Source organism: Fundulus heteroclitus, chromosome 4 (genome assembly GCF_011125445.2).
Source record: "Fundulus heteroclitus isolate FHET01 chromosome 4, MU-UCD_Fhet_4.1, whole genome shotgun sequence".
In the NCBI taxonomy this organism is placed as follows: domain Eukaryota; kingdom Metazoa; phylum Chordata; class Actinopteri; order Cyprinodontiformes; family Fundulidae; genus Fundulus; species Fundulus heteroclitus.
Genome location: NC_046364.1, coordinates 29,572,124 through 29,583,533, shown reverse-complemented (window position 1 = coordinate 29,583,533; position 11,410 = coordinate 29,572,124). Strand labels below are relative to the sequence as shown.

The following is an 11,410-nucleotide window of genomic DNA, read 5'->3' as shown; positions in this document are numbered from 1 at the left end:
CCTGAAGAAGACGATCCAACTTGCTTCCGTACGATAAAAAGAAAAAAAATTAAAAATAAATAAAATAATAATAATAATAATAAAAATAATAATAATAATTAGGAGTTTTCCATTAGTCTCAAACTGTTCACCATATTATACAGTTCTGCATCTTGTTTTTTGTCCATGAATTTCAGAGATAAGAAGAGATGGCAGAGTTCCTTGTGAAAAGTGGGGAAAGATGGTTTGATTTTAAGAAAACGACATTTGTGAATGAAAAACTTACCCATGATAATTATTACATTTAGTAATATCTGCCATATTTAATGCGTGTCAGACGGTCCCAAGAAAAGAAATATACGGTACACATTTTTTTTATTACTCTGACATTATATTTTATTTCAATGAATCAACAAACACTGAGAACTAGTGGTTGACTAAAAAAAATAACAGTCTAGGCAGAAAATATTTTATTAAAAACTTGGATGACACTACATCAGTAGCAAAGGCCAAAACGTACCACGTTATATTAAAGAATTTCAGTAATTATTTATGTAACAATTCAAATATATTTGTATAGACGATTAAACTCAAAGTTAGATAAATCTATGTCGAAATCCAATCAAATATGTGTAAATATTATTTGTAATTATTAAAATATTTAATCATTTTATATTTACATAGGTGTAAATTTTAATATATAGCTTTACAAATGCACAATAAAAAATACAAATACACAAGAAAAAATATTTACCAGTTATACATCTGAGTGCAACACTGCACGGATGCGGCCAGAAGGGGGCAGTAATGCAACCGAAGGGATGATTAAGTCATCTTAAAACGACGAAAAAGTGTTTCGGCGGAAGTGCGTCTCTTTAGCAACAGCCGAAGCTGAGCGATGGCCTCCTGCGTGATAGACAACACGTAAATAAATAAATCACCTCTGCAGTCGCCACACGGTATCCTCAGCTCGTAGCTGTTTGCAGAACAAAGCGTGGGAAGACAAACCTGCCGCGGCGCGGGATGGCCAGCGGCGGCGGATTGGCGTCGAACCAAAGCGGTCCGGAGGCTCCGTCCAACTCGGCACAATGCGGGGCTGCGGCGGCTCTGTGCAACATGCCGGCCTCCGCTCCCGCAGCGTCCGCCTCCCCGCCGGGCCTCGGCCTTCAGCGCGAGCCCGTCTACAACTGGCAGGCGACGAAGAGCTCGCTGAAGGAGCGCTTCGCGTTCCTCTTCAACAACGAGCTGCTCAGCGACGTCAGGTTCGTGGTGGGCAAAGGCAGGCAGGCCCAGAGGATACCCGCGCACAAGTTCGTCCTGGCCGCCGGCAGCGCCGTGTTCGATGCCATGTTCAACGGGGGCATGGCCACCACTTCGGCGGAAATCGAGCTCCCCGACGTGGAGCCGGCAGCGTTCCTGGCCCTGCTCAGGTAGGTGGGGTAGGTGGGGCAGGTGGGACCCCCCCCCCCTTCTTCCCCCCCCCTTCTTCCCCCCCGGCACGCGCAGGGATGGCGTTCACTGATGTCTGCTCTGACACAAAAAGGCCTTCTGATAATTGCACTTTATGGAGCTCATGTTAGAAATAGTTTTAAAATTGTATTGTTTCTCTTGCTCTGTGTTGGTCCAGCACAAGCAGTTCAAACGAAATGCATTAAAGTTGCTGCTTTTTATCGTGACATAATAATAATAATAATAATAATAATAATTCAAGGGATCATATTTTTTTTTTTACAAGGCGCTGTATGTTTGGTTCACATTTAAATTAATGTCTTAAAGCTTCAGTTAATAACGATGAGAAATCCTTCTTCCCTTTTATTCACGTTGTTATTTTTTTTTTAATTGTCCAGGTTTCTGTATTCTGACGAGGTCCACATTGGCCCAGAGACCGTGATGACGACTCTGTACACAGCCAAGAAATACGCAGTTCCGGCCCTGGAGGGTTACTGTGTGGACTTCCTCACCAAGCACCTCAGAGCCGACAACGCCTTCATGCTTCTCACCCAGGTCGCTGTCCGCCACGTCCTTCATTTACGACTGGGGAGCAAAAAAAAAGGAACGCTTTCGCAATGTTAAATTCTCCTGTGCATTTATTCAAACATTAGACAAACTTCTGTCTGGAAGCCAGGGTTAATTGGCCAGTCGCTCAGTCTTTATTGTGAGCATGTTTTTTGTATAAGAGAAAACATGCCTTTTTGAAAGACAGCGTTTCCTAAAAAAAAAAAAAAAAAACTGTCACTCAGATTTCAGACATGGGAGACCCTGCCAGGAGCTGAAGCTCCTGAGCACCAGGCCTCCAGGGGTTCACAAGCCCTCCACCACGCTAAGGAGGCGATTCAATGGAGGAAAATCAGATCTCAAAGAAGTGCATTTCTAACAGTTATACTTTCAAGAATTTATTTAAGCTTCTGTAAATGTGTAGTAAAGATCTTCAGCATAATATATGAAACAATCTTAATTCAGAGATGTATCCGTCAGTCGGCCTGAGACAATTGGTGAGCTTTCTTTTAATTGCTGAAAATCTCCTTTTTTTTTCTTCTTACTCATTAAATGCATTAAAACGAACAATCCCCACCATTTTCTGTTTCTAATTAACTTTTTAATAAGACAAAGGTTTGAGACGAATACTTTGCTGCATAAATGGGCATAATGGTTGAATACTTGTAATGTCACAATAGTGATAACATTGTTACCTTTTAGCTTCAGAGCGACTACGTTAAGAACCCAGCAGCACATTTTTTTTATGTCATGTTTTCTACTAAAATTTTCTACGAAATAACCAACCAGCAGCTCAGACTCCTCCCAAAAAGTAGAAAAGGCCTGACGGGTGCATCTTTGGTCTAATTACTTACTTTATTACCCACATAATGTTTAACCGGATTCAGCTTGTTTAATCACACACGTGTTTTTGTTGTTGTTGTTTTTTTTTTAAATTGATACACCGGTAATAAATGTATGCGTGCCCATTCTTTAAATGCAGCAGATCTAAATAATCAGAGCTGTCTTAGAAAAACTCACGCGGGACGTTTCTCTCTGCTTGTTTCCCAGGCGAGGTTATTCGATGAGCCTCAGCTCGCCACTCTCTGCTTGGACACCATCGACAAAAGCACCGCGGACGCCATAAACGCCGAGGGCTTCACCGACATTGACCTTGGTACGTGAGGCCCCCCCCCCCACCACCCTCGCTCCTGGTGTTCCGCGGCGCCGTTTTTTTGTCTTAATATCCGTAAGTACAGCTGCTCTGTGTGTTGGCACGTTGCAGACACTCTGTGCGCCGTGCTGGAGAGGGACACGCTCAGCATCAGGGAGAACCGTCTGTTCGAAGCGGTGGTCCGCTGGGCGGAGGCGGAGTGCTACAGGCAGCAGCTTCCCCCGACCGCCGAGAACAAGCAGAAAGTTCTGGGCAAAGCCCTCCCGCTGATCCGCTTCCCGCTCATGACCGTGGAAGAGTTCGCAGCCGGTATGTGTCCCGGCGGACGCGTCGCTCTGTTCTCAGGCCGCGGCGGTAGTGTGTGTTCTGAGCAGTTCAGCCGTCAGTCATATTTAAATAATTACGTTCTTCTTCTTCATGTTCCTGATGTGTCCATACAGCTCCAACCACAGAAACCAGTTTGATATTCTTTCTTGTGCAACAGGGCCTGCCCAGTCTGGAATATTGTTCGATCGGGAGGTGGTAAATCTGTTTTTACACTTTACAGTAAACCCCAAACCACGGGTCGACTACATTGACAGGCCTCGCTGCTGCCTCAGGGGGGAGGAGTGTAGCATTAATAGATTCCAGCAGGTTGAGAGTCGGTGGGGGTACAGCGGCACCAGCGACAGAATCAGGTCAGGTCACGTTTGTTGGGCGACGGATATGTGGGTGTGGGGGGGAAAACACTCGATCGTGGTGGATTTTTATAACTTAATGCTGTTTATCTCTCTCTGTTTGTAGATTTAATGTTAGCAGAAGAATATCCATCGTGGGTTTTGGTCTTTATGGTTCCATACACGGACCCACTGACTATCAGGTCAACATACAGGTAAGGCCTGCAACAGACACTTAAATAAACCCAAAATACAACCGCGAAAAAATAATCCTCTGACGTGAAACATCAAAGTGAAATATTTTGATATCATTTTACGTCACCTGGGAGAGGGTGGTCTGCGTCCTGGTGAGTGGTGAGTCTGCGCCGTAGGTGGAGATGGAGAAATGTCTCGGTTAGCCTGGCTGAGCCTTACAGGACCGCTGTGGGACGGCCGTGAAATAACCAGGGAGAGTGAACTGCAGGTTCCTGCATAGCCACTACATGGATTTATCTAAATCATGACTTGATTGATGAAGTGGTTTTTCATCTTGTTGGAATGAACCCCATATCTCTTTGAAGAGGGCAACCAGAAGAGCTCATGTTTCAGTCCTAGATGTGACAAAAAATAAAGACAAATCTGGTTGGTTTGAAACGTCATTTCATTAGCAATCTTTACAATGTTTAACAGTTTTTAACTTTGGATAAAAGAACAGCCGAAACCAAGTAGCAAAGCGAAGGTGAGACCTGATTGAAGCATCTACTTGTAAAAGACAATTATTAACCGGCTGCATAAGCCAATCAGATCAGGCGTGCGGCCGTCCTCTGCTCGGACCTTTTACCACATCAGCGTTGTCCCCTGAGGGCGCCGTGCTGGGAGAAACTATTTCCCCTTTACACAATTGTTCAGTTTCCTTGTCAGACTTAACTGTTTCAGATTATCAAACTCATTTTAATATTAGACACAGACTTTTAAAATGATGATTTTGTTTATTACGGGAAAACAGACACGTACATGTCCCTTTGTAGGAGAATGTGCTGCTTCAGGATCTGCTCTCCATCAGATAAACCTCACCGTATTATCATCCTCATTTCTATCTTAACGGGAGCTACTGATGTCGTGAGTGTATAAAAGTATGTCAAATCCAGAGAAAAGGAGAGCTGGTTAGATAAATGTGGCATTTTGTTTTGGACACTAACCGAACGACGTAAAAAAAATAGCTCTGGAGAGACTTTGGGGTCGGTTAACCCTTTTTGAGAAATCTGAGTGCAGCATTGTTTACTATGAGATTCACATCAATTATTGTATTATTTAGATGAAACCATCATAGTGTCATTTACAGAGCATTTGTGGTTCTAGCACCTTGAGGTGAATGTGACAGAGTAGCGCTCTAAAAGTTGACCCAAGCGAGTTAAACATTAAACATAGCCAATGACTGAGCTGGGTAGGAATCTCCCAGCTCTGAGCAGATCTGCAGTCGGTCAGTCTGAGCATGAAGGGAAATGGGGCTCCTTGTCCACGTCGCTTCTTTAACGTTTGTTTTAACGTGCGGACAAAACCTAAAATGTTTTCCGATAACTAAGCCACACTTTGCTTTTTTTTTGTTTCAGATCATAGAGAGCGACAAACGTATCACACTGGGCCAGAACGACACCGGTTTCAGCTGCGACGGCTCAGGAAACACCTTCCGGGTGATGTTTAAAGAGCCCGTGGAGATCCTGCCCAACATCAGCTACACTGCATGTGCCACCTTAAAGGTAAGTCTAAGCTTTGGCTCCAAACAAATCACCTTTTTTAAGAGCCGAACTAACACCCTATCTTTCTCTGCCGTTACCACTCAGGGTCCAGACTCGCATTACGGCACCAAAGGGTTGAAGAAAGTGACCCAAGAATCGTCGACCGGGACCAAAACTACATTCTTGTTTTTTAGCTCGCCCGGAAACAACAACGGCACGTCGGTAGAGGACGGGCAGATCCCAGAGATCATCTATTACATATGAACCTTACGTGTTGCCATGCAGGTACAACGAAACCAGGGAGACCTCAGACTACTGGGAAGACTGGACTGCTCTGAATGGATCCAGCGCCGCGGGATCCCCTGCAGTTTTGAGCACGTGTGTGTGTGTGTGTGTTTGTGAGTGAGTGAGAATAATGTGTGTGAGAATCTCTGTACATACACAAACACGCAGTTCTGTTTGCAAAGAAAGGTTTTTTGTTTTTGTTTTTTGTCGTTGTCTAAATACGTTACTAAGCTGCCTGCGGTGCAGAAGTTGCAACAAGGACAACCCAACCTTCACGGAGGCCAACTCACTATGTCTGTGCTGATGCATATTTCTAATGTGCGCTGTTGTACTTTATAAAACAGGTGTCCACTTTTTCTGTGTTGTACAAATGCTCCCCGTGCTTAATTTGACCAGTAGTTCATCCTGTAACTTATTACTCAACGTTCACTTAGCACTTCACCAAAATGTGACACCGGAGAGAGAGAGATGTTCTGCGACCTTTATGGTTGAATCGAACGGGAATTAGCTTATTTTTTAGCAATAAAAAGTGCTAAGACCAGACCGTCGGGATTTCAGAACGTGCATTCTTTGTTTCCGCCAGCAGGTAATGCTGTTACCTTTTTATAAACAGGTTTTAAAACCCACTGTAGTGGAGACAAGAGGGGAAGAAGCACACTGTTGGTGGGGGTTATTTTAGATTTTCTAAGAATACAGTGAGAAATATTTCCCAATCAATAGATTAAGGTATTCGGTAAAAATAAGTAAAGCAACCTTGTGAAAATACAGAAGATTGTACAGAAACAAATTTCTTGGCAGTTTTATCCTTTTTTTTTCTGTTGTCTTCAAGGAATTTTTCCATTAAAATTCTTCACAAATGTCCAGTAAAACCTCAACTTCAGCCTCGGTTTTGCTTTCCCCAAATCCTGCAGCGACGCTCCCACCAGCCTGCAGGGTTCGTCTGCTTCACAGGATCCGCTTAAACCAGCAGTGTCCTCATCCTCCAACAGCCGGAGTGCTCCTGGTTGCATAAGGCGCGCATAGATTTATGGGAGACAGGCGGCGGAAAGGAGAAGGCCCCCTCAGACAGATGCGAGTGGGCTTTGATGAGGAGATGGATCCACGAAGGCTGTCTGGTGAGTCACCAGGACCTGAGAGCTTCTCCCGCTGACTGCCCACTTAGACGGCCTTTTATAGACGAAAGATGCAGAGAAATCAGCTCGACGGGTTTTTTTTTAACATTTATTATTATTCCACCCACAATGTACAACATTTAAATAAAGATAGAACACATTTTCAGGCTTCTACACTCATGTTACACCTGGAGTGTGTTGAAATAAACCCCCAAAAAAAGGTTTAAAGATCTAATAGAACTTTAAACAAAGTAAATGAGAGGTTTGAGCCGTGTGTTGGCTGAATCTGATCTGTTTTCCTGAAGTTACTGACTTACAAATCCATGAGAGGGATTTGAGCTTTAACGCGTGCGCTGGCGTTTGTGTCTGCTGCTGTATGGGCGGCTGTATGACAGCAGAATGAGCTGTCGCTGACAGTTTGGGCCTTTGACTTGGACGCTGAGCCGGGAAGGCGATGCCAGCCTCTGCTCTCTGCGGGCTGGTGACAGCATATGACTTGTGATTTTTTACAGGATGGAGATGTTTATCACAGAGAAGCAGGACCACGTTATCAAAAGCTCTGCACAGGACTCCTCTGTGCACTACTAATCTCTTCTGAAATGATTCTCTCTATCCAGGATATGATGAGTGCACATGTTAACATCTGAATCTATAGATTCCTGTAAGATCACCTGCAACTTAAACTGTTTGATTTTTTTGAGGTTTCTTGCAGACCAGATTTAGTTAAATCTTACCCCACAGAGTTGTGTTCAGTCCATCCACCGTGCACGAAGAGTTTGGCACAACTGCGAACCTACTAAGAGAGGCCGGAGCGTTAGTCAGCGAGACCGGGACTGTTTGCACAAGCCGTCTTGAAGAAGAGGCCAGCATGTTGGAAAAAGGTGCCCTTTGTCAGATAAGACTGAAACTGAGCTTTTTGGTCTGCAAGCAGATGGCGGAAAACCGCGTTTCATCATGGGGATGGTATCTTCCACCAGCCCCATGATGAAACGCGGCGGTGGCAGCATCATGTTCTCAGGTTGGTTCTCTTTGAGACGGAGAAGCTGGTCAGAGTTGATGGGGAGATTTTTGACTAAACCTAAATACTCAGATGTTTTGGGTACGCTTTTGCGCGGCCTGGCCAATGGATACTCCCATCATACAAACTAAATTTGTCCACAAGAGCTCTTACTAGAGGTCACTGTACACTGTCATGCAGAAAATGTACCTTTGGTTTCCCCATAAAATCCCCACAATCATTGAGTCAATCAAGGGAGCTCCTTCTTCTGGGTCAGACAGCTTTTTCCCCCTCTCTCTCACAACCAATGTGGGGATCTGCTCCTGGTTTGATCGCCTCTTTCCCACTGATGTCTGCTCAGGGAGGTCATTCTGAGGTCGTTGGTACAGTGGCGCTTCCTCTTTATGGAGCTCAGAGCTGAATATCGACGGTGCGAGACGTGATCTTGCTGACTGAGATTGTCTGAAGGTAAAACTGAACATAGCTCGCTGCAACTTTAAAGATCAGACAGATACAGAAAACCCTTATCTTCAGCTGTCACATGTTGTATTAATTAATACTGTATATACTTCAGTGATGGTACCAAGGCGCTACTTGATTGTGTCTGCAATACGTTGTCGGCTGGTTGTGCTTTTCTTTTTTACATCTCTGCAGGTGAAGAAGCAAACAGAGGATGTTGTATCATTGTCTCCCTTTTCTCTCCTCTTTCTTTCACCTTTTCTCCTTTCTCTTGTTTTAGTGTCCATATAACATGAAATATTCCCTGCATAAATTAGAATAGAGCTACTTGTGGGTATAAATCGAGCGGAGCACTATGAGAAAGTGGTAAGGCGCCGTTTGTGAAAGTAAAATCTGTTGGGCTCTTTTTGGCATTAAGACAACAATTCTTATTGCCACATTGCCAGAGATGACACTATTTAAAAATAAAATAACATGAACAGATTTTAACCAAGCGAGTCAGGCTTGGTACCTCAGCTCCCATTGGGCTCCACACTTGGTTCTTCTTCTGTGTCTCTCTGTCTTTCAGTCCATCACTCCATCTTCTTCTGTCTCAGCATTTAGAGTTCAGCTCGGAGAAACTGCCCAGTGTTTGTCATGATTAGGGAATAAATGTGAAGAAAAACTGATTTAAGCCTTTTTTTCCCTCCAAAACTCACTGTTACAATACATGAAACGACAAAGGAGATGAGGTATCAGCCTCTATCGGAAACTTAGCGTTTTACATGATGGACAGAAATGCTTAAAATGGATTGATGTGCATTGTCTATTCAAATAAATGAGAATATGAAAAAACAACCTGTTAGAGGCTGCAAAAGAATTATTTGGTGAGATGTTGAACTAAACACACAGAAAACGCTGGGAAAGAATGATTTATATCACATCTTAGTCCTGTCATAGAAATGGCCTAGTTAAAGCCCAGCTCTAAAGCCTACCGAGAATCTGTGGTTTCGGCCACTCTCCAACTTCTCCGACTTTGAGTTATGCTGTTAAGAAAATTGGGCAGGAATGTCGGCGTCTGGATGTCCAAAAGTGGTATAGACAGATGTCAGAAGACTGGCAGCTGTGGTGGTTCTGCACAGAAACAGCTCTGTGGAGCGGAATACAGGCGCAAGCCACACTTTTCAGTTGTCTGGATAAATGCAATTATAAGCAGATGATTTTTCTTTCCTCCTCATGATCCTTATTGGACTATGTTAAAGTTTGTGACTGTAAATAGTCTTTTAATGGACCAGATGAAAACATGAGGGGACTATGTTTAAAAAAAAAAATAAAAAAATAAAAAAAATAAAATATATATATATATATATATATATATATATATATATATATATATATATATATATATATATATATATATATATATATATAAATCCCATTTACTTTACACAAGATGCTTTTCTCAACAGTCTCTGCCCACATTATGTTAGCTTATTTATTAAACGCCACGCTGCTCATATTGCAAAACACAAACGGCTTTCAAGCAACTCATTCACATACAGTTTAAAGACATTCAAACAAGCTGTAGTTTGAAATATCCGCACATTTTTTTTAGGTAAATTCTCACATTTTCCCTGTCCTATGACATCACTCTCCCAAAGATTTTGCTCAGTCTGATATAATATGAAGCCATCCCCCTTTTTTTTTTAAAAATGCCTCCTGAAATCTGGATTGCAGAAGTGCACATGCTAGAATTTACCTCCGGCTTTCAGCTCGTTTCAGTTGCTGGCATAATTTATCTTCCCACCTCCATTTGTTTAGGCGTGCTGTGCGGTGACACATCCTCTGTATGTGTAACTCGTGAAAAAGGCTTTTCCACCGAGCGTTGTGGAGTGAGACCCAGCTCTGGACGTGTGCGCTGGCTGCTTCTGAGCAACACTGTAACCTGCAGAAAGAGACGCGCTGGCGTGTTCCTTTTGTCCAGCTGGTGGAGGTTATGCAATCTGTGGCCTGATGATATTAGACAGTTGGGTAATTAAACAGCATGTAGACAGGATTGCACGGTGAGCGTCAATAAGCTCTGCAAGCCTCTGCATAAACAGGGGATGAGTATGATTAGGTCAGCTGGAACTGCTGTTTTCTGACTTCATTCACATTAGATCAGATCACACTGGGAAAAGGGAGGAAAGGAGGCCTTAGTGTTTATGTTTTCACTGTATAGACTAAATTGTCACTGGGGTCTTTATTGTGGTGGTGCTGAAGAAGATCCATGACAATCTGATGTAAAGTAGAGATGAAAAGACGAGAGAACCATGCAGTGCTTGGTTTGCAGCTGGAAACGACAAAGGAAATGCAAAGGCTGGGTTTTGCTACTTTTCGTCGCCTTTTTTAAACACTGTGTAAAATTATCATGAAAGAGATTTTAAAATAAAGATTTCATTCTTAAGTATGTCTAAAAAAAAAAACAACAAGGCTTATACCACACTCACTACAGAATATGTGCAAAGAAAGGACGCCCAGAACAATTCTTCACACTTGTGACAGAGCTCCAAAGATCACTTTCACAGTAAGGTGCAAAGAAAGTTGTGAGCATATTGGGCACTTATTAATGTTCACGGGTTCCCCGTTTGGTGCCATCAGAACCACTGCTGTCAGAGGGGATTCCTGAAAAAAAGGGAAATCTTAAGCATATTGTAGATCAGGGGTGTCTGATTGCAGATGATTTGGATCTGGCCCCCCAAGCACAGGCTGTTCATGCAGATATAGACTTTTTCTTCTTACCAATTTTGCTCATGGTAAGAATAAAAAAGTCTATATCTGCATCAACGGCCAGTGCTTGTGGGGCCAGACCCTGATTGGTTATAATTTGAAGGGAAGCAAGCCAAAAACGCAGGCTGTGAATAAAACTTTGAGAAAAACAATAATATAATTTCATGGATTAGGACCCATATCAAATTCAGCGATTCATTTACTTGAGGCAATTTAATATGTAGAACACAGTAAGCAATTCATGAGTAGAAAAAGTGTGTGAGTTTGTTTTTTTCTGTGCGTTCAAAAATGTCAGTAAAAGAAAAAATGAA

The 11,410-nt window shown here is 42.9% G+C and overlaps 1 protein-coding gene across 2 annotated transcripts; it reads left to right on the top strand.

The window, feature by feature from the left end:
- The first annotated feature begins 817 nt into the window (after positions 1–817).
- On the top strand, positions 818–6,327 carry LOC105920812 (BTB/POZ domain-containing protein 1). Of its 2 annotated transcripts, none has more exons than XM_012856450.3 (8): positions 818–1,409; positions 1,827–1,983; positions 3,025–3,130; positions 3,239–3,436; positions 3,612–3,804; positions 3,911–3,998; positions 5,373–5,519; positions 5,604–6,327. In XM_012856450.3, the coding sequence occupies exons 1-8, from the start codon at positions 1,003–1,005 to the stop codon at positions 5,760–5,762; spliced, it is 1,455 nt and encodes a 484-aa protein (XP_012711904.2). In that variant the 5' UTR covers positions 818–1,002; the 3' UTR covers positions 5,763–6,327. The 2 variants fall into 2 exon arrangements, with proteins under 2 accessions (XP_012711904.2, XP_012711905.2); XM_012856451.3 differs by having other exon boundaries at positions 819–1,409; positions 3,675–3,804.
- The last annotated feature ends 5,083 nt before the right edge of the window (positions 6,328–11,410 follow it).